General features: G+C 38.7%; 1 protein-coding gene across 2 annotated transcripts; it reads left to right on the top strand.

The window, feature by feature from the left end:
- The first annotated feature begins 2,402 nt into the window (after positions 1-2,402).
- Positions 2,403-23,140, top strand: si:zfos-943e10.1 (GRAM domain-containing protein 2B). Of its 2 annotated transcripts, none has more exons than XM_062028060.1 (13): positions 2,403-2,614; positions 12,810-12,983; positions 14,902-14,965; positions 15,211-15,283; positions 15,366-15,469; positions 15,616-15,714; positions 15,798-15,869; positions 16,623-16,691; positions 18,142-18,241; positions 18,357-18,440; positions 18,636-18,741; positions 18,847-18,954; positions 21,795-23,139. In XM_062028060.1, exons 1-13 carry the CDS (start codon positions 2,523-2,525, stop codon positions 21,811-21,813), a joined length of 1,164 nt encoding a protein of 387 aa, XP_061884044.1. In that variant the 5' UTR covers positions 2,403-2,522; the 3' UTR covers positions 21,814-23,139. The 2 variants fall into 2 exon arrangements, with proteins under 2 accessions (XP_061884044.1, XP_061884046.1); XM_062028062.1 differs by lacking the exon at positions 2,403-2,614 and adding an exon at positions 11,973-12,192 and having other exon boundaries at positions 21,795-23,140.
- Positions 23,141-23,798: the final 658 nt, after the last annotated feature.

Raw genomic sequence — 23,798 nt, 5'->3', positions numbered from 1 at the left:
AATCAGCACGCTCTGGTTGGTTTGGTCTGCTCTCATGACCAACACTACTGTTTATTAACCATTTTTATGCTTAATAATACTTAATTCAGGACCAAAAAGATTGTATAATATGCTTTAAAAATATTATAAATAATAATAATATAACTATATTCCATCCATCCATTTTCTACCGCTTGTCCCGTTATTATTATTGTCATATAACACAAATAATTATATTATAATATTCTAATCTTGCTTACTGTATGTTTTTTTAAACTTATTTTTTCCTTTGCTTTTTGTCCGCCCTGAGATCGGTAGTTTGTGAGTTCAAACCCCGGCCAAGTCATACCAAAGACTGAGTGCTTGAATCTCAGCATCAAGGGATGGAATTGGGGGTTAAAAATCACCAAAATCATTCCCGATCATTCCACTGCTGCTGCTCACTGCTCCCCTCACCTCCCAGGGGGTGGAACATGGGGATGGGTCAAAATTCAGAGGGTAACTTCACCACACCTAGTGTGTGTGTGATTATCAGTGGTACTTTAACTTTGACTTTTTTTGTTTTCATTTCTTATATTCGCCATTTTTAATACACTCGTCTTTGGGGTTTTCGACCCTGTAAAGCGTCTTTGAGGTTTTGAAAAGCGTTCTATAAAAATATATTATTATTACTTCTTAGCTGTATAATCACTCGCCATACAGCAATAGATGATGTCTGTCTATTACCTGACACCTTCTATTTTAGCTACTTCTCTTTGTTTATAATGTCTATTTTCTGCTGGATCTACTCTCTATTTTATGCTGCAGCTGTTACATATACTGTAATATTGTACATGGTAATTGTTAGAGATGTCCGATAATATCGGACTGCCGATAATATCGGCCGATAAATGCTTTTAAAATGTAATATCGAAATTATTGTTTTAAAAAATGTTTTTATTTTTATTTTTATCTTTTTTTTTTGTCCTGTCCAGCTTCTCAGGTAAATCATATAGTTGATGTAGATGCCCATATCTACAGATTGAGCCCAGTTTAAAACTTCCTGTTATACAGTATGCTAGGCAGGCAGGCACTATCGAACATCTCTTTGACACTTGTGATTTAGGGCTATATAAATAAACATTGATTGATTGATTGATTGATTGATCTCTAGTAATTGTTATTAGGGATGTCCGATAATGGCTTTTTTGCCGATATCCGATATTCCGATATTGTCCAACCCTTAATTACCGATACCGATATCAACCGATACCGATATAAACAGTTGTAGAATTAACACATTATTATGCCTAATTTGGACAACCAGGTATGGTGAAGATAAGGTCCTTTTGTTAAAAATTTATAAAATAAAATAAGATAAATAAATTAAAAACATTTTCTTGAATAAAAAAATCGAGTAAAACAACATAAAAACAGTTACATAGAAACTAGTAATTAATTAAAATGAGTAAAATTAACTGTTAAAGGTTAGTACTATTAGTGGACCAGCAGCACGCACAACCATGTGTGCTTACGGACTGCATCCCTTGCAGACTGTATTGATATATATTGATATATAATGTAGGAACCAGAATATCAATAACAGAAAGAAACAAACCTTTTGTGTGAATGAGTGTGAGTGAGTGTAAATGGGGGAGGGAGGTTTTTTTGGGTTGGTGCACTAATTGTCAGTGTATCTTGTGTTTTTTATGTTGATTTAATAAATAAAATAAAAAAATAAAAAATAAAAAACCATACTCATAATTAAAAAAAACAATACCGATCATTTCCGATATTACATTTTAAAGCATTCATCGGCATTTATATATAATTGTTATATATTGTATATATGATATAAACATATAATATAATATAATATAATATAATATATCAGTATATATCATATACTGTACATATATTATGTAAATATTACATATATGTTATATTTTATATTGCCACTACGGTACATTTTTAGTCTATTTTATACCTGCATTGTCCTTTCCATCCTTACACTTTCCAGCCTTTGTAACTGAGCTACTGTGTGGAACAATTTCCCTTGTGGATCATTAAAGTTTGTCTAAGTCTAAGTCTATTATTATTATTATTATTATTATTATTATTATTATTATTATTATTATCATCGTCATCATTATTTTTATTATTATTATTATTATATGAAACTCAACAATAATTTCTGAGCAGTCACATTTCGAGTTCCATATGCTGCACACACGTGAAATGTAAACGCCTAAAGTCAATTATTGATGACATTGTTTCCAATAATAACACAGGACCTTCCACATTGCTCTAACTAAGGACAACCCCTTTTTGTCATATAAGGTAATGGGCGGTGCCGACCGAGCCAACTACCTCTTTCTGATTGGGTGCTTCAGCTGACATGACCGTTGTCCTCGACGCTGATTGGTCGGCAAGGCTTGGTCCGATTCAGGCTCATTATCTTAAGCAGCGGTGGCTGACACCGGCAGAATCCAAACAAGAGCTGGTGCTGCTCGGCGTGGCACTTGGCCTTCACACGAACCCACCACCACTGGCCCGAGGGTAGAATGCTTGAAAACAAGAGAGACAGGTTCAAAACCTTTCTAAGGAAGATCGACGAGAAGGCCATGGTCAGAATCAAGCACTTCATGCAGGAGAGGTAAGCGGAATGAATTACGCGCGTCACCCGTAGCTTGGATGCTAACCCTTAGCGTTGTATTGATGTCAGCAGTATTTCCGTCAAGATATATTCTTACACTAAGTGTCATTTTACGAGTCTCTAACGCAGGACAAAATGATAATTCATCTTTTAAAATGTCAACACTTTGACATGTGCGTAATTGGTTCGGTTGCTAATGCTAACCAATTAGCCATGCTATGGGCGACGATGCTGTTTGGACATTTAAATGTAGACTGACGTCACAGTTGTGCAGTTTAGAGGTGGATTCGTCTCAAAATAATTGTGAAAATGGTTTACTTCCACAATGTCTGCTCCCTACAGTGATGTAAAGTGAGAATATGTGAGACTTCAAATGAGGGCTGGGCGATATGGCCTTTTTTTAATATCTCGATATTTTTAGGCCATATCGCGATACACGATATATATCTCGATATTTTGCCTTAGCCTTGAATGAACACTTGATGCATATAATCACAGCAGTATGATGAATCTATGTGTCTACATTAAAACATTGTTCTTCATACTTCATTAATATAATGCTCATTTTAAACTTTCATGCAGAGAGGGAAATCACAACTAAGTCAATTTACCAAAACTGTATTTATTAAACAGTTATTAAGCAGTGGCACAAACATTCATGTCATTTCAAAACAGAAAGTGCAAGATTGTCAGAGACATTTTAAAACAAGCTATTAGTGCACTTTTGTGCATGATGTCACTAAGATGACAAATCAAAACACTAAATTAAAGTGCACTTAGTTTAAAACAAATAAAGTGCTCTTCTGTGCATCATGTCACACAAGATTTTTCAATAACTGTCAAATAAAAATGAGCTGCATAATAGGAAACCAAATTGTGTACGTCCTTCGCTATGTGGTAGGTTATTGCGGACGTTATCTCCTTCTGTCGTAGACTATTTTTTCATACGGTGTTGATGTGGAAATGGTTGCTTGCATTTTGCGAATGGAGATGTTGACATGCAGAGATTCAAGCACTCTTCATTCTCTAGCGGGTGATTTTTCAAATGATGCTACATATTAGCAGTAATGCTACTTTTTGTAGCAACGCTTTCGCCCCATACTTGACAAATTACGGTTGTCTGTTCGACATATTCCCACTTGAAGCCAAACCACCGCCAGACGATGGACCCCGTGCTGTTTTTCTTAGGAATTAATTTTTCCTTCATTTGTTACCAGATTCGCACCTTCTTTCTCTCGTATTACCACTCGCACCACAGCTAACTTTAGCCATGCTGCTACCTCTCTGCTCAGCGAGGGCGTATACGTATGTGACGTATGTAAGAAGGTGCGCTTGTTTAAGTCTCTGTTAGAAGGAGAGACAATAAAGAGTGAGAAACGCCTGTAGTGTAATGCCTTCAGCTAAAAGCAACTGTGTGAGAACTTATACTCGAATATCACGATATAGTCATTTTCTATATCGCACAGAGACAAACCCGCGATATATCGAGTACCGTATTTCCTTGAATTGGCGCAGGGAATATAGTATTCGCACGTCTAGAATTACTGCCGGGTCAAACTCGTTTCTCAAAATAATTAACGCATGCTTGGCCTTATCGCCGGTTCATTATTGACGCCGGATCAAATTCGTTTCGCAAAATATTAATTTTATTATCGCATGTCTATAATTTTCGCCGGGTCAAACTCGTTTCGCAAAATATTTAGCATATGGCTAAAACTTCCACCGGGTCAAATTCGTTACGTCACGAGTGACTCTTAACTCTCCTCATTTTCAAAATGGAGGAAGCTGCTTTCAGTAGTTTGCAATCGCACAAAGGAAAATATAAAGAGCTATTCAGTAGGATTTAAGGTCCAAGCTATTGAATACCGGTACAGTATGCTAAAAAGAACAGTAAGCAGCTATGTTTTATTAATATACCGTAGCTGCGTGTGTTAAATACTGTATGAGTCATCAAATGACTCCCGCCTCCTGGTGGTAGAGGGCGCTGCCGCGCTAGTGATCCTTCTTGCGACTTCCGGTACTGCAGAAGAAGTGAACACACGCAGCAAGAGATTTTTTTTTTTTTTAACATGGAGGATTACATACCGGTATCTAAAATAAAACAGTTTTCTAAACTGGACTTTCAATCGAAGCAGGAGGTAATAATTAAAGGAATATCTCCATCGAGACAGAGAGACTTTTAAAACGGAAGAAAGAAAATAATGAAGACTTCTATAAACAAGTTATCGATGCTTTTGGTCAGAAGGAGCTGCAAATGGACTCCATTTATAAGTACAGGTAAGACCATAATAACGTTTTTTTAATTAAATGTGCTTTTCATGATGGTATGCTTACATCACACTCAAAGCGCACGCCTAAATTTACCAGATTCCTTTTGGTAAACGCCGGAGTGAGAAGAGGTTTTAAAATAATTACCGCATGCACGGCCATCCCGCCGGTTTCCGGTAAACGCAGGAGTGACAGGAGGTTTTAAATTAATTAACGCCCCTGCGGCTATTCAAGGAAATACGGTATATAGATATATCGCCCAGCCCTACTTCAAATACATATGGTCAATGAATTGCTGTTTGGAATGTATCAATCAATAAATCAATGTTTATTTATATAGCCCTAAATCACAAGTGTCTCAAAGGGCTGCACAAGCCACAACGACATCCTCGGTTCAGATCCCACATCAGGGCAACTGATGTGGGATACTAACGGTTAATATCACGATTATTGTGACCGGAATTTTACGGTTTTGTTGAGTGTGCTCAAGTACTTGTATACACACACTAAAATGTTAACTAATAATTTTTCTTTCAAGTTCAAACATAAAAGCACAGCCTATAGGTTCAATGAGCACAATTGAACAACTTACCGTATTTTTCAGACTATAAGTCACAGTTTTTTTCATAGTTGCAACTTATACTCAGGAGCGATTTATGTGTGAAAATATTAACACATTACCGTAAAATGTCAAATAATATTATTTAGCTCATTCACGTAAGAGACTAGACATATAAAATGTATTTCTGAAAATGTGTCCCCAAAACATGTGAGTTGGTTTAGTTTCTCAGGCAGCAATGTGTTTATACAAGTTTGACTTGCTCAATGGGAGCTTGCTTGCTAATAATCATGAATTGATTAACATGGACCCCTACTTAAACAAGTTGAAAAACTTTTTCAGGTGTTACCATTTAGTGGTCAATTGTACGGAATATGTACTGTACTGTGCAATCTACTAATAAAAGTTTCAATCAATCAATCAGATGTTAGCTGCTAGATCTAGCGTCGCTAATCGCTTGCTAGAAATCGTCGCACTAGCTTGCTTCTCCCGGAAATTAGCAGTATCCCCAGTCTGTGACTTCATCAAAGTGTGGTTATCAATCAGTGTTATGATCATTTTAATTTGAAATCGTGGTACAAACCGTAAGACGTTTTACCGGGTTTATCTTTGTTACATCCCTACAGACTATGTTACACTGACCAGTAGATCTACTCCATTCTTAATCTTGACCTCACCTCATGCTGATCAATCAATTCATCCACTTCACTACAGTATGTGGGTCAGTCTCATCACTAGTTGTCCCCCACATTCAATGCAGACTATAAGGAAGATCCTTAAGGCGGTTGACTGTGGAGGGTTTTCTATTATTTGGATTCCTGGGGGGAACTGACCCTCTAGCCTGTTTTGTGAGAGAGGCTTATATTTAGCTCCCATGAGTCAGTCACAGGTGGTACGTGGTGTTATATAAATGTATCTCACGGTCTGTGCTTCTTGTCCTCTTGAGCCTTTCACTTTCCGTGCCACTGATGGCAATTTGTTGGTGTGTTCGAGCTCACCCAATCAGATTCGTCCTGTGGTGTTCAAGTGTATGCCCCGACTTTGTGACCTCGGAATTACACACTCACCGTATAGAGTTGCATGTTTTAATTTATTCAGATCACACTTTAGTTTTGTGATTTACAAGCAAGATTAGATGGCCGGTTTCATTAAGTTAAGGTTCTGACCAGCAACGACATTTGAATCTCCTCTTTTAGCCGGATCCACTTCCTATTTACCTACATCTCAATAATAAGGCTGTAATCCATATATACATAGTTAAATGACTTGAAGACACTAATACTTACATCCTCCAGGCACTCCATCTGAAAGACCAGGTTATAATAGGATTCATCAGGTTTGACTTCCAAGTAACTTTGCGTTTGGAAATTGGGTGGGGCGGCCATGCAACTGCCATGTTGTCTACCTGAAGATTCTGCCAGTAAGAATGAAAAAAAAAACTCTTGCTCACTTTCTGTGGACAGTGTTAAAGTTCAGTGTCTTAATTATGGAATGTGCTGCTAGCTCGAGAGGTTGAAGGAATGTTGAAGGCCACTTGCACACAAATCAGTTGGTCAGAGATAGTTGAAGACATGTGTTGCCGGCGTCAAGGTAGTGCTAATGACCACTTGTTCGCCCTTGTTGCTAAGTTTAGACAGAAGGCCTTTCTGTATTCCCAATAGCATGCTGAATTCCTTCAAATAGTTGGATTCTATCATTCTTAAAGGGGACCTATAAAGATTTTAATCTACATTTAAAACAATTCCTTGGGGTCTAGATAATATGTATCGGATATGTTTTGTAATACGTTTTGCTCAAGGGTTACTTTCATAGCCCGTTTTTTGAGTCTTTCAACAAGATGTGTGATTCTAGAGGTGTTCCCTGTTTGCAAATGAAACCGCGCCCCAACCTCTACAAAAGTATCAGAATATATCTTTTGAAAATGTACACTGTTTAAACATATTCTTTGAAGTCGGACACGGTCGAAAATAAACTTCATGTAACTACTTACGTGTTCTCCGGCCCTGCCGAATAATTATCTGAAAGGACACTGTCAACTCATTTTTCTTGCTTCTAAGGGTTACAACTCATTTTTCCACACGAAAAACGATACATTGTGTTTAAAATCACTGTAACTAGTGGGGATGCACCCATTTGTTTACGTTTTTTCCGGACATAAACGGACATGCAAGTGTCTTTGCGACCAGTGACTACTGAACAACATTTCAAAGACACAAATAACTTCCTTAATTTGCAAAGTAGACCTTGCTTTTCATTGCAGTACATCAGACCGGATACTATAGGATGCGATCTCCGACTCCTCCGTAGTGAGAGTTTTTTAGCTCGATGATTAAAAATACTTTAAATAGCGGTTGCCATTTTATTATGCTCAGATGGCGTCTGTGAACATTTTTAGTTCTATTTGTTTGATTTCAGATACATTTTTTAAATAAAATAATTTATATGTTAATCATAACCAATACCTTACCATACAATTATCACAGGAGTTTAATGCTACAATTTCAGAAAATAAAGATGATAATAAATAAATAAAATATTTGGGACCCATTGAATTTCTTAGGAATTCACTCAAATCACCACCTGTGGGTACTGTTGCAGTATGTAAAATCTGCACTGCAACCACATAATTTCCCCATTGTGGGACAAATAAAAGTCTGTCCTCTTATCCTGTAACTTTAAAATGTACTACCTTTTTAGGTACATTTACACAACATAAACTTGCATTTTTAAAAGGTTTGACATACCATCTGCAGAGTTGACGACACAATCACTGTTCACACAGACCTGTAAAAAATACAGGATTGTGTAATATGCATGCCAGGCCAGTGGATTGCACTTTTAGGATCTTAATGCATATGCGTGTCGACTGTCTGTTAATACAACATGCGGTATATTTGATTTGTGGGTTAAAATATATAAATAATGAATCTCCTCTGGCCACCGTTTTTGTAAATTTTGCTATAAAAATATTCTGTTCACTTGTCGCCTTTTCGCAGACAACTGGTCACCGTTGTCTTGTGTCAACAGCAGCATAAGCAAAGACCAAATCCATTTAAAATAAAATTAGATTCAGACCAGCCCTCGCTTAATCATTAAAGTCATGTGGGGCGTTTTCATTGCCCCCACCTTCCCTTCTCTCACGTGTGCTTGCAGAGAAGCCATGAAATAAGAAAGGCCAGCTCTGTCTGCATAGACGCAACGATGGGAGACGCTGTGTGCACTGGGCCACATGACTTCTTTAAAAACACACACATTCAGTATCGCATGCTCACAGACGCGTTCTTTTCCAAAAGACATACACACGTGTGTGAGTGTGTGTGTGTGTGTGTGTGTGTGTGTGTGTGTGTGTGTGTGTGTGTGTGTGTGTGTGTGTGTGTGTGTGTGTGTGTGTGTGTGTGTGTGTGTGTGTGTGTGTGTGTGTGTGCACAGTTTTTTTTTCTGCAGACTGAGGCCTGGCAGGGTGCCACTAAATGCATTTTATTTTGCCCGCACCACGAGTCGGGCTCACTTTCTTTGCCCCTCCAGTCTGCTCTGTAGAAGCTCAAACACGCTTAATCCCTCTGACTGTAACCCAGAATCATAGCTTAGTCGTCTTTAATTTTCTCAGTTGGCTTCTTATAAATGGAAGCTAAATGATCACTGTTGAATCCAAAAATAGCTGCTCTGTCTTGCTGACTTGTCTTTTGAGGGATGAGGACTTCTTTTCCATGTATTATATACAGTACGTATGTTCTGAAGCGGATGTAAACAATACATCAAATTATTGTTAATGATAGAACAAAAATCAACAATAGTTTAATAAGACTGAAATAAGTTTCCATGTTTAAATGTTTTGGATCAAAGGATTAGCATTTAACCTAGATTTGATAGCGGGCGTGGATTGAACATGTCTGTCTCAAAGCCGCTGCTGATTCCACAGTTTTGGCTGGATAAACTGCTGGATATTTTTTAAAGAGGCCAGCAATCCATTGCTCTCCAGAAGATGGCACTCTTACACACTAGGATGTTCTTTTCTGAAGCTGGCAGGAGAACCGAATTGCTTGTTTTGTCTTTGGGCGGTGTGCAGTTGCCACATCATGGCTGACATACAGTAAGACACATCAGCAAATGAAAGCCCACAGTTTTTTGCTGACTATTATATTACTGTAGCTACTATATTTTCATGCTTGTCTTAAGCACTGGTACACAAATGAACTGTGTGTCCTGTGCAAAGACTGTGGTGACGATTACAATGCCTATTGTAGTCTCTGCTTTTGAAGCCAACCAATTGTTAGAGAGCATTTTCTAAGCATGTTTAAAAGGTGAATGACCAACCAATGGGTCTCTTACCCCTCACCCTCCACAACCATCTACCTCCTACTGCTACAAACATTTCCACAACAACACAGGCTCAGACTACCATGAGAAGACAAAGCTTCTAGAGGAGTTTGTGCTTGGACCTCAACTATTCTTTTTTGTGTGTTAATTGTTTTCCCAGTCGGACATTTTCACTCTTTTACATATCAGTCTCACTGCACACGTTAGGTCCTTTGGGCGTTGCTTCAAAAAAGACCTTTACACCTATTGTATGGTCAGTAGATGGTGTGGCTCTAAGTGCAAAAGGTCTCTCCAGTTAAGGATTACTGTATTGCAGTTTGGGAAGGGTTTTTTCCTGGAATGGATAGAAGGGAAGGCTTGCTAAACCAACAGGGAACTTTGGCCCCAAACCATTGTGCTCAACTTATGGGAAGGTAAGACTTATCCAAACATCTAAGTCTAAATGATTGTAAAGCAGGCATGATTTATATTTGTGTAAATGTTGACAAGGTTTTTTTTTTTTAATCTACGGCTGACTGCTTGAGTTTAGTCCGTTTAAGACCAACCAAAGCTGTGGTTTGTTCCTTCAGAGCTTCAAACTGATTTCCCTTAAGTGATCAAAAGTCTGCCTGATGGCTTAACGGATCAATTTTGAAGTGAAAAATGTGGTTGTCCACAGATAACACTTGAACAAATGCATACAAAAATGCAAGAACTATTCAAAGTTTGTCAATTATTTTCAATTTGACAAACCTACTGTCATCCTCCATGTGATGTTACCCCCATCATCACGCCCAGAGACAAAATTAAACTCAACCAATAGTTTAGATTGAACGGAATCTTTTTGTAGTGTTTTTTGTCTCCAAGTCTATTAATCGATGCCACAGTACGCCATATGCTTTATCACAATTAGTCAGGGCAATATTGTTATTACACAATGGGACCTGAAGCTTAATCTGCTCTAGTGGTTTGTTACTGCGCTCAATCCGGGAAGCTGGCCAAAGGTCAAGGCTTCTGACTTCTGTTGTAAAAGTTGTGCAGTAAAAACATGAGTTTATCTTTGCAGTATATTCCTGGCAGGAAATACTTTGCATCGAGGCACTTTTGATTAAAACGCACTTCTTAAACAAGGTTTCAGATTTCAGGTCTTGCATTTTTAGCATCTGGTTGGGCTGATTACTTAATGAAAAGGGTTGTTTTTTTAGATGAATAATGCAAATATTCAAATATGACTCTGAAAACAGTAGCATTACGGTTCCCACTTCAAACATTGCACATTGCTGCAGTGTGAGTTTTTTGTTTTTGTTTTACAGATTTGTTTAAACAGAAAACTTTTTTTTTTTTAAACACATGTTTACTTGAGTCAGTAATGCCTGTTTTACCCAGCCAGTGTTGCGTTAGAAGCATGGTGCCAGACACCCTCTGTAATTGGATCAAGTAAAAGTGCTTGAATGGGATGGTAATGAAGTAAGAGAAAAGACAGTTAACGTAGCAAAACACTCTCATTGGTCTGGTCGATGAACAGCCTGCTATCTATACAAACAAACGATAGCCTTTGAATACCATCTCGACTGCCGTGTTTGTTTAACCTCAAGGTGAAATGTATCCAGATACTTATGGTCTGCAGACTATATTCCAAGTGGAATTTTATTCAAGTATGTGGTTGTCTTCATTGGAAGGTTTGTTAGCTGCTGGAACATCTGCAAGCTAGAACTAGAATTATCCCACCACTCCCAGCTTTTACTTACATGGTTAATGCAGTCAGGCATAATGACATGCTAGCCCTCGGACGAGGCTGCATCGCAATATATTTTCTTTGCTGTGTGAACTTTGCTCCAGTTATCTTACGTGATGCACATTCAACATTCGCCATGGTTTATTCACACAAGAGATATCAGGTATGTAGTCCTGTGGGTCATGTAATTGTTTTTCATTCACTCGCACGTAGCTTAGTTTTATGCAGATTTCTGACAAACCTTTACATCATGATAATGTTGTGTTGTCGCTGTTAGGCAGATGTTGCTAATACCACTCCTTGAATTTTAGGCCAGGAGGGCCGGTTTGAACAGCACACGCCTTACTGTGTTTTCCTGAACACTGCAATGCCTCACTGTGTATGTGCCTCGCTGCTTACTTTCATGCCTGTTCGGCTTGGGGGGAGTGGCTTGGTTTGACGTCACCCTCTTACGGAGTGTCACACCACCACAAGCACAAAGTGGCTTCCGCTTTCAACACATTCATACAAAGACATAACAGCAGGACGACTCTGGTTTAAGCTCACATCTTAAAAATTAGGTGGACTCCACACCTTGCTGAGGCTTTTTCTCGTCATAGTTAGACATGAAGACTGATTTTTCTTCCCAAGAAGAAGAAGTAGTTGTTTTTCAGTAAAGGAAATGCCAACTGTCAGCAGGTATATGAGTTTTCGTACATCAAAAAGATTAAAATCTAGCAGGTAAGTTGATTTTGGTTATTTGTGTCTCTTTTGTATTATTGTATCCTCTTATGCGTATTGTTGGCATGTCCTCTACCCTGTTAAGGTTGCTGCTACGTGTCAGTCAGTTGTCATATTTGATTTTCAAGGCTGTACAGAATTATCCATTGTTCATTTTCAGCTGTGGCTACTGTATCCAAAAGAAAAGGCTCAACATTTTTTTTTGGAGCATCTGCTGTGTAAAGCCAGAGCACTGACGCAATTTACCGTATCTCTATAAAACATTGTGAAGTGGGAAAGAGTAGCCTTGCCTAGCAATCTATAAAGCTTTGCATATCAGTCTGCCACGTACATATCTGCAGTTAAATAACATGGGTTTTGTGAAATATATTCTAAGGAGCTGCAGTTTTCAGCTTTAGGCTGCTTTTTTTAGTATTTTGATCTCTGGTGAATGCAAGAAGTGGTAATTACAGGTTTTTAGAAGTCATAATAATCCCTGCATTTGGTGAAAGTGACACTTGTCTAATAAATGGTCACACATATGTAACCCAGTGTGATTGCAAAACTATCACCAACCATGTGATGTACGTGCATCATAGATGTTCTGGGGCCTAAATTTTTTTTCTTCCAATTTCCAGCAACTATCCGGTAGATGGGAGTGGTGGCGGAGTACCAGCCAAACTGAAGAAAAGCAGGAGCGCCTCGAGCAAAGATGGCGTCAAAAAAGTGGAGCACCGGAAAACGTCCTTTGATGCTGCTCAGGTGGAATTCGAGAAACCTCACAAGACCCTCACCAAACAGTCATCTACCAGGTTAGGAACTACTCTATTATAAACACAACACACCTGTTCAGCGCGAGGAAAAAAAAGATGGATCAAAAGAATCAGCGTTGCTAATTTAGCGGTCAACAAAGTTAATTTGTATTCATAAATAGTAGTACTGTATTTTCCGGACTATTTAGCGAACCGGTATACAAGCCACACCCACAACATTTTAAAATGGGAAAAAAAATATTTAGAAGTGAAACGGCTGATCAAACAAAACAGAAGTCATTGTCACAGATCCACTAGCTGCGGAAGCTAGCTCTCCAGTTAGCTTAACAGACTCAATGAGTCCAGTGCCGTTTCTGGTGAAATCATGAAACTAAAACAATACTAAAATAATGCCAATGTAAGTTAATAATACAAACACAGACTGTGGAACCCTTCCTCGTAATAATTATATGGTTAAATATGCACGATGACCAGTGTTGGGACTAACGCGTTACTGTAACGCCGTTAGTTTCGGCGGTAACTAGTAATCTAACGCGTTATTTTTTTATATACAGTAACTCAGTTACCGTTACTGCATGATGCGTTACTGCGTTATTTTACGTTATTTTTATGTAGTATCGGCTAGAAACTGAAGATCTGAGTGTGTTTTATTGGAGCACTCCGGTGGAAAAGAAGAGGCGTGCTTTCCCCCACCCACAGAAAGCACGCCTCCCCGCAGACGTTCCTCCAGAGCCGTACTTCGGATCTAACAACCTTCACTTTACCCGGAAGAGGGTCTTTACAGCTGAGGGTGAATGACGAGCCCGGCGGTTTGTTGCAACTTTGACTTTATTGCACGCAGCCATCCATCAAGCTAGAGCACCTACACGCACTCACTGTCGCCGCTCCCTCACCTCTCTCGCCCACTCACTCACTAACGTTACTCACCTCTCATGCTGTCATATCTTAAAGGGCCACACACACACACACATACGCTACTCTCATAACAACTAACAAGACATCATGGCGAAGCCAGAAGTCGAGTTTTTTAACATGGAGACATTCTCAATACTTTTCTTTTGTCGAGCACAAAGAAAATAACATTTTAGTTGAATGTAAGTTGTGTCTTGGATCAAAGATCCTATCTACTTAGAGTTAAAGTTAAAGTGCCATTATGTTGCAGCTATTTAAAATAGTTTTGTCAATTTTTTCTGGCCTGAAATAAATTGGCCCTTTGAAACATATCTTTGTCTTTGTGTGTTGTATGTAGACCACATTGCTTTCTGTGTTCAGTGATGCAAATGCATGTCAAGTTGATCAACAGATTGTATTATTCTCCAGTGCAATAACAGTACTGAAATGAAGGCTAAAAGGGCATTAATGGGAGCCTGAAAAAAAGAAGTAACTAAATAGTTACTTTTCACAGTAACGCATTACTTTTTGGTGTAAGTAACTGAGTTAGTAACTGAGTTACTTTTGAAATAAAGTAACTAGTAATTGTAACTAGTTACTGGTTTTCAGTAACTAACCCAACACTGACGATGACGCACTTGACTTTGTTTCAAGTTTGCAGTCACGTTAAACTTGCATCACAAGACTTTGAGAAGCTGAGCCACGTCGTGACACACACATGACTCCCTCACTGCGACTGTGCGCTCACATGATTTTAATGTGTGCGTGACTGCTTCCTGAGGTTGTGTACAGTCGCCAACACCATGATCAGCCTGGCACGTTGGAGTGTAAATCGAGCCACATGAACTTCAGTGTAAATGTCCGCCGCCATGAGAGGGTCAGAGTTATATAATGTTATGATGGCAACACTGTTGGCATACTGCAACTTGTTTAAGCTGTGTTTGTTTGAGAAAGGTGATGATTTACATGTTTGAATTGTAGTGTCTGTGACACGGCTGTGTCTTTCCATAATCTTATAAAATGTTTGATAAATTCTTCTCACATGTGCTGTGTGTTATGTGTGCAGGTCGCAGCTGTTTGAAAGTGACTGCAAAAACTTTGAAAGGACAGAAGGCAGCGGCACCCAAAGTGTAAGTGAAGGGTGTGCTCGTACTATTAGGGGCAGTCGTGTACTGTATTTGTTGTGAGGCATGTGGAAACACAGCCGTCACACTCGGAATGCAGCACAAAACTTGCCAGCTGGGACCATAGCAGGATAGCTGAAGTATTGCTACTTAAAATCCAGTTGGGTGGAAAAATATCACATTTTTACTGTTAATACATTTCGTTTAGATGCTTTGTCTTATTTTGTACTTCTTGTTCTTCTCTCTTGCAGAGTTTCACAAAGCACAATGCAACATTCCACAAGTTGTTTCCAGCCATTCCAGAAAGTGAAGACTTGATACATGGTGAGTGAACACACGTATTAGATTATAAAATGATAATGATCCGAGTGGATGAAATGTTCATGGACGCCTCTTCATCTCCCAGCATACATCTGTGCCCTGCAAAAAGAAGTGCCCTACCATGGTCGACTGTACATAACTGGCAGCCGTGCCTGTTTTCACTCCTCTGTTCTGCTCAAGGACACTAAGGTAGCCAGGGACTATCTTAACATAACTTCTTTTTTTTTTTTTTCAATTTCTTCGGCTTACCTCATTATTGGAGTTAAGATTACATATTGCCCAAACTGGAAGAACTAAGATAATAAAACTAATCCTATGTTTCTATTCTGTTGCAGGTCGTTATCCCCGTTTCCTCCATTCACATTCTCAAGAAGCAGAACACTGCTTTGCTGGTACCAAATGCCTTGTCAATCCGAACCACAGAGGGAGAAAAGGTCAGCTTTTCTCCTAAAACAACACATTTACCGACCTAATATCCAATAGCTGATGTTCTCTCCTGTTTATTTGTTCTGTGCAGTTTCTGTTTGTCTCGTTGCGGAACCGAGAAGCTTGTTATCAGCTTCTGCGGTCTGTGTCCCCTCAGCTGGAGGTGAGTGGCCCAAAACGCACACATGTACAACATACTAAAACTATACATGACCGTATTACTGATGTCCCGATCCATGGGGTTGAATCAATGGCCGACATTCGCCTTTTTTTAACTGATCGAACATGGCTAAAGATTATACGTGCGTGAAAGATCCCTTCAAATGAGATGCACACTTACAGGCAGACATGACTACATTTCCATAGTCTTTGTTGCACTCATGCATGAAGTAATTGCATGAATTCAAGGAAGGTGCGTGTTTTGCCAGAATACTGGCTCGATTTTGAGAGCAAGCTGCAACGAACGCATCGTCTATCTACAGTTCAAAGCAACTTCTAAGATTCTAATCGTCACAAACCTGGGTTGAAAATAAACTAAAATTCTTCTAAGGAGCATTATCACTGGGGGACAAGAGGAACATGACTGGCTAAGCATGCTACACACAGTCACCAAGGAGGAAGACACAAGAAGCTAATTGCTAAAGCTTAAATGTAAAGTAGGGGTGATCGATTGATACTAACGATACATAGTACAGTTTAGAATCAGTATATAAACGATAATAAAGTGATTAGCTAGATATATTTTTTTGGTTAACTTGCATAAAACATGTTCAGTTCTATAATTTATTGTCAAAGTATTGGATTGGGATCAGAGGCCAAAAATGTTGCTCGGGGCATCCCTAGACACTATGTTTTGTCATGAGGCGGCCAGACTACCAAATATGTTCAGCACTGAAATGGTAAATTTCATTCACAGGATCGCAGCGCTAACAACAGCCCAGTCATCTCCTCTGCTGAGCACAGCTTCGACAAGTGCAAACTTGTGGTATGTGAGATTATATTGTGATTTTTTGTTTTGTTTGTTTTTCTCCTACCTGGCTGTTGAGTGGATAATATTCAGAGCATTGTATTGATCGCACTTGGCTGTTCAGATTGATTTAGACATTCGAGCAAGTCTTCATGCTCACATACTTGGATAGAACAAGTATAGTCTGGCGGATCCAAAGTGTTTACTTCCTACAGGGGGGGTGGCTACATGCCCAGACAGGAATGGTTTCCAAACCGTTCTTGTCTTTCTTGTCTTGTAATACAATCTGAACAGTTCAGTTCGGATCGTTTCAATTGCCTGAGAAATGTACTGGAAGAACGAGAATATTTACAGCATCCGTAAATATCATATTTCCCGGGCTGTAGCAGTATTTAAGCCGCACCTACCAAATTGGAGAATCAATATACATATGCCGTATTTTTCTGAGTATAAATCGCTCCGGAGTATAAGTCGCACCGGCCGGAAATGCATAATAAAGAAGGAAAAAAACATAAGTCGCACTGGAGTATATAAGTCGCATTTTTGGGGGAAATTTATTTGATAAAACCCAACACCAAGAATAGACATTTGAAAGGCAATTTAAAATAAATAAAGAATATTGAACAACAGGCTGAATAAGTGTACGTTATATGACGCATAAATAACCAACTGAGAACGTGCCTGATATGTTAACGTAACATATTGTGATAAGAGTCATTCAAATAACTATAACATATAGAACATGCTATACGTTTATCAAACAATCTGTCACTCCTAATCGCTAAATCCCATGAAATCTTGTGCGTCTAGTCTCTTACGTGAATGAGCTAAATAATGTTATTTGATATTTTACGGTAATGTGTTAAAAATTTCACACATAAGTCGCTCCTGAGTATAAGTCGCACCCCCGAAACTATGAAAAAAAAACTGCGACTTATAGTCCGAAAAATACGGTAATTGTAAATTAATAATAACCGTGTTCGCATACTCACTAATGCTAACAAAGCTAGCTTGAATACTTTATGATAGCACATACAAATATGCATAAAAATACTCCTACAGACATCACACATTGGTTAGTTTAGTAAGTAGGAATTGTTTAGTTGTATTGTAAAACTTACAAACATTGCTTGGAGTGATGAATGAAGAATCCTTTTGAGCAAAAATGCAATGGACGGTTATACTTCCGGTTTAAGGCACAAAACAAGAACATTTTCAACCTTACTGTGAGTGAACTCATCCAAAAGATGGCGCCAAGGCACAAACAAAACACCTTTTCAGTGTCTGTGTCATTGTAATTTGAAAACGATTAGTTGAATACAAAACATTATGGCTAGCCGCACCATTTTAAAAGCCACAGGGTTCGAAGCGTGGGGGGAAAAATTAGCGGCTTATAGTTCGGACAATACTGTAATGTTGTTGTCTTCCACCGTAAATGTCTGATGATCTGTGTGTCTTATCATGACAGAGCTCTAGCCAGTCCAGTCTGGACGGCAGTTCAGACCAGTGTGACGGCTCAGACTTGCCATCATTACAGGACAAACTCGTGGACAGCAGCACACACGGAGGTGAAGGACTTGCCATGTTTTTTCAAATGTGTTTTTGCTCATCTCTGCATTACTTGCATAATTCCAAGGTCTAAAATGAGTGTGACGTTAATGTTTCTCTCTCGCTCTTCCACAGAGACAGTGCCTAGCAAAAGAGGGTCCACTTTCGGGAGCCAGCAGAGCGAGAGCTCGTCTTCAGAGGAGGAGGGGTCCGTATCAGGTATAAAACACAAACTCTTTGCAAAATGAAGCGAAAGCTTTTTTAATACGCTTGCAGATTAAAACCTTTTGACTTGTGATGCTGAGTATCTGCTCACTGCTTCATTAATAACAAATGATGCCCACATGCCAAATTTAGATGCATCATGACTCTGATATTAAAGCCGTCCTCTCATGCTTGCTGTCCCCTCCCCAGTTTCAAGTAACTCGTGGGTCTGGAATGTGACGGACAAGGCCAAGTCCCTGCTGGTTCAGAGCGAGGTCGGCACCCTCAACATCCTGCTCTTCATCTACTTGATACTGTAAGTAGCTTGGTCTTATGATATCAGAGCTCATATTAACATTCATAGTTTTGTCAAGTCGTTCCACAAAATACACACGACGCTTGTTTTTTTTCTGCTCCTCAGGGTTGTCTTGCTGCTGCTGTCCTCGGGCTACATCGGGCTCCGTATCGTGGCCCTGGAGGAACAGCTGACGTCACTCGGTGCACTGCCGGAGTTTGCCCTGCAGAGTGGGTAAGTCTCACTTCGTGTTCATGCATATTTTAAGGGGTACTGTTCAAAGCCACCCAAACTCCAACTAAAAGGTGTTCGACTTAGCCATATTGTTCTGAGCAGCCAGGACTTACTGTGGATGTGTGTTCCTGTATGTTTTATGGCCATCTCCACATTTGACCTTTTTGACATCAATGGCAATGTGGTCTTATAGTAACTCTTAAACCAGACCTGGGCAATTATTTTGACTCGGGGGGCCAAATTTAGAGAAAAAAATGTGTCTGGGGGCCGGTATATCTATTTTTAGGAACACTAATACAAAACCTCACAATAATGTCTGATTGAATGCTAAAAACGTTATGACAGACCGCCTTAAAAACGTAATGGAATTTTAAAATTTTCTATGAACGATAAAACACTGAATATTGACAACCCCTTTTCGATCGACATATTTTGCAATCAAGTGAAACGCAACAAAAATGCAACAAACAGTGAAATATGAGCGCGAAGGGTACAAAATAAACCCACCTAAAATCTGATATTTGCTGAATTTCCCCCAGGGATCAATAAAGTACTTTCTATTATATTATATTCTATTCTATATATCACTAAGCTTTAGAATTTTGTTGTGAAAATCTCCTTCCGCGTCTGTGGAAACGCTTCCTGCCCACACTGCTTGGTGCCTCGTCTGAGCTGCTGTGACGTAGATGACCATAGTAACTAATTAGATGACCATAGTAACTAATTAGATGACCATAGTAACTGGTATATCATCCATAAGCGCAGATTCCAAGCATTGAAATACTTTCTATAGTTGAAGACTTACGGTCATTAGAAAACATGACTGCACATCATAATGGCAGCTACACTTTCCATCTTAAAGATCTAAAAAAAATATTTGAGAATGTCCAGCGGGCCATATTGAAAAGCTGAACGGGCCGCAGGTGGCCCCCGGGCCTTAATTTGCCCAGGTCTGTCTTAAACGCTTCAACTTGGTTTGCCTTTTGTTGTGGATTGAGCTGAAGTCTCACAAGATGTGGTCTTTGGTCTCTGGATTTGTGTAACTTCAGAGTAATGATAGGCGGGAGTAGACTATTTTTTGGTTCGATACAATACCCAATACTATGGGTGTCCCGAGTCGATCTGTCTGATATCTATGTCTAATATTTGTCACTAACTCAAACCTTTTCTAACATTCCACACTACGAAAAAATAAGTACTGCATATACTGTGATTCGTGCTGATATTGTATCAGATCTATATTGGTATTCCGAATTTTAAAAGTCTGGGGGTTAGATTAGAATGCTAATTCATACAACTTTAGGATTGTAGTAAATGTGTTGAAGAGACCCCAGATATGAAAAATGATGGAATGTAAAAAGACCCTCTTAGAGTGTAGGAGATGACCTCCATTAATGTCTTGTCTTCTGTCACTACTGTAATATTTCACTTTCTAGCCTGTGAATAACTATCCAGTCCATAATAATATTGGTCAATATGATGAATACACAATATACAGTCCAGTGCACCTATCAATTATTTGAGTAATCTACTGATGAATTTGTTCTATTAATCGAATTAAAACACTTTCTAGCCTCAATGCATTTTTAAGGATAAAAGTCGAAACGAGCAAGGATTTTTCTGATGATTAATTATTTCTTCTTATAACTATTTTTAACTAAGTAAAACGACAATAACAAAAACTGTCTCCTAAATCCAGGTAATAAATAACTAGGGATGTGCGATAATGGCTTTTTTGCCGATATCCGATATTCCTATATTGTCCAACACTTAATTACCGATACCGAAATATACAGTCGTGGTATTAACACATTATTATGCCTAATTTGGACAACCAGGTATGGTGAAGATAAGGTCTTTTTTTTTTTTTTAATTAATTAAATAAAATAAGATAAATAAATTTAAAAACATTTTCTTGAATAAAAAATAAAGTAAAACAATATAAAAACAGTTACGTAGAAACTAGTAATTAATGAAAATGAGTCAAATGAACTGTTAAAGGTTAGTACTATTAGTGGACCAGCAGCACGCACAATCATGTGTGCTTACGGACTGTATCCCTTGCAGACTGTATTGATATATATTGATATATAATGTAGGAACCAGAATATTAATAACAGAAAGAAACAACCCTTTTGTGTGAATGAGTGTAAATGAGGGAGGGAGGTTTTTTGGGTTGGTGCACTAATTGTAAGTGTATCTTGTGTTTTTTATGTTGATTTAATAAAAATAATAAATAAATAAATAATCGATACCGATAATTTAAAAAACGATACCGATAATTTCCGATATAATACATTTTAAAGCATTTATCGGACATCTCTATAAATAACCAAAAAGACTGAAACTATGACAAGTTGGGTGACAAAACGTATTTAACACATTTCAAAAGGTATTCATTGGAGGAGTGATGTTTGACTTTGAATAATGAATACATGTTTGAATAAGACTTTGGTTTTGCAACTATAAGATGGCATTAGCTGCCATAATAGATTTTTGCTCCTTTGCTGCTCTCAGGAAGATTTCTGGTTACGTTGCATCATTGATGTAGTCATAGAAACATTTCAACACCATGTCCGTATTTTCCACTTTTAAATTATCGCAATGTTTCCCTCTCATCTTCTTTGGGGCCTTTGCTCTCTTTCCACCGTGTCACGTCCACCTGTAGCGTGACTTCCTTTGCTCTCAAATATTGGAGCAGTTCACTCATGAAATGAATCAAACTAGGATCATTTTATCCGTACACCTGCGTGTGCATTCCAGACCTTTCCACCTGCAGTTCTTGTTGAGGGTGTGGAACATTCTCACCTGCTGACACTCCCGTGTTTCCTCCACCTCAGGTACCCCCAGGACACATAACCCTCGGTGACGACTGCTGATTTGAGAAGACATTTTGGTGCTCGTCCAGAGCGAGAGAAATCCGGCCGACCTGTGCAATTTCCAGAGACAACTTCTTCAACTTGAAGGGCTAACTAAACCCCTCCCACGCCGTCCCACGGAGCCCAGCCAAATCGCACCCCCACACCTGCCTGGTTGCAGTGTGTGTGTGAACCAAAGCCAAGCGGCTCCGGCTTAGACCTCCAGCACGCCGTCTGAACAGGGCTAGTGCGAGCATGACGGACGCGTCACGTGCACGTCTCTCTCCACATGAACCCTCTTTTGAATGTCTCCTCTGTCCCGTGGTGCCGAAACCCTGATCGTGACGACGGTCGGCCCACAAAATTGTCTCTCGACGGTTTAATAATCAACGCTCTGAGGTGGTCCTGCACCGTCAGCGCACACGTAGTCTAGCGGGACGAAAAGATGTCTTCACTTTGTAGAAGTTTCAGCTTCTTTAAGAAGCACCGATGACGTATTGCTGATCATTTCTGACACTCGACTGGCTGAAAAGGTCCAAGTTTCAACAAATAGTCCCGCCAAATTTCAGTATGCAGCAAGTTTGTGTTGTGCATGAAAAAAATGTCTATCTGTGTGCTGTTTTAAAAAAAAAAAAAAAGAGCGTGTGTGTGTGTGGGAGAGAAAGCGTGTTAAGAAGGTTGGAAAAAAAGAGAAAAGAATGAAAGTAGCGAGTGCACTTTACCAAATGTGTCGTGCCTGTCACAATCCAAGACGCCGCGTCGCGTTTTGTTGGATTGAAGAGAAAATGGCGAAGCGTTGTCGTTGGGGCGTTTGACGGTGCTAAGACCTTTTTTTATTGTTTTGTTTGTTTCGACGTGTTTTCACTCAGGGCTGGTGGGCACGGCCCGCCTGGTGGATTTCCTCTGACATTTCAAATCTTGCCACGGGTGCTTCTAAACTGTCCCTCTGGAGAGAGATCGCCTCATCACTTTAATAATTGGACCTGATTTAGTCGTCCTTTTCATCCGCCTGATGATGCATATCCACGCCACGACCGTCACTCCCGTGGCGTGAAGCGGTCCTTTCGCGACACGTAGCTGAGTCCCGCCTGTTTGCTGCATAAACACGTGCAGTACCTTCCTTTGTCCTCAAGGGGGCTCAATGCAAAAAATCGAATTGAGGGCAGGGTTTTGTGGTTTTGCACTATTCAAAGTGTACATTTTGTAACAATTGTTAATGTCCTTGATTCTATTATGACCCTATAAATATTCTGTATATTTATTTGCATTCTGTGTAATTCAAAGTAGTCTCTGTGAGATGACTTTGCTATTCAAAATAAAAAATGTTGCAAAGTAAAGAACAATGTGTGCTTTTCGTTCTCCTTTTCGTCAACTAGATGAGTGGTCAATCATGCTGGGCAGCGGCATCTTTATTTCAATTAATACATTGAAAATGTTTTTATTACAATACTCTCAAAATAATTTGACAGGTTTAAAACTTACAATTGTTGAAATAGTAATGTTTTTTTAATTATGTAAAATTTCCCCAATACTTTTCTGATGGCAAAAAATTATTTTAACTTGACTTGAAAAATATATGGACCATTATCTGCCCATTCAGATGGAAAATAAACATGCATTTAATGCAGAAGACGCTTTAACAAAATAGGGTTTTGAGAATTTTTATTTTTTTGCTTCAATACAGGGTCCGTAATTGCATTTATCAAAGGGTGATGTGTGTGTGTATGTAATGTATGTGTATATATATATATATATATATATATATATATATATATATATATATATATATATATATATATATATATATATATATATATATATATATTCTTTTTTTTAATATATATAACAAAGGCCTATCCAGCTTTTCAAAATGTCTCCTTAATTAAAGAGCAGTTTACTGTTAGCTATAATGTTTTAATTTAAATAATTTAATAATTATATAATTAATTAAATAATTTAAAATTATCTATTTTTTATTAATTACAA

This window comes from Entelurus aequoreus, linkage group LG19, assembly GCF_033978785.1.
Source record: "Entelurus aequoreus isolate RoL-2023_Sb linkage group LG19, RoL_Eaeq_v1.1, whole genome shotgun sequence".
NCBI classification, from domain to species: Eukaryota; Metazoa; Chordata; class Actinopteri; order Syngnathiformes; family Syngnathidae; genus Entelurus; species Entelurus aequoreus.
Note: the sequence above shows the minus strand (reverse complement) of the source record. Positions and strands in the feature narration are given on the sequence as shown.

Excerpts from the sequence above, each read along its gene's own strand:
- si:zfos-943e10.1 (XM_062028060.1), top strand. The coding sequence starts at position 2,523 with ATGCTTGAAAACAAGAGAGACAGGTTCAAAACCTTTCTAAGGAAGATC. Across the intron at positions 14,966-15,210 it reads AAGGCAGCGGCACCCAAAGT|AGTTTCACAAAGCACAATGC; the intron begins GTAAGTGAAGGG and ends TCTCTCTTGCAG. Across the intron at positions 15,284-15,365 it reads AAGTGAAGACTTGATACATG|CATACATCTGTGCCCTGCAA; the intron begins GTGAGTGAACAC and ends TTCATCTCCCAG.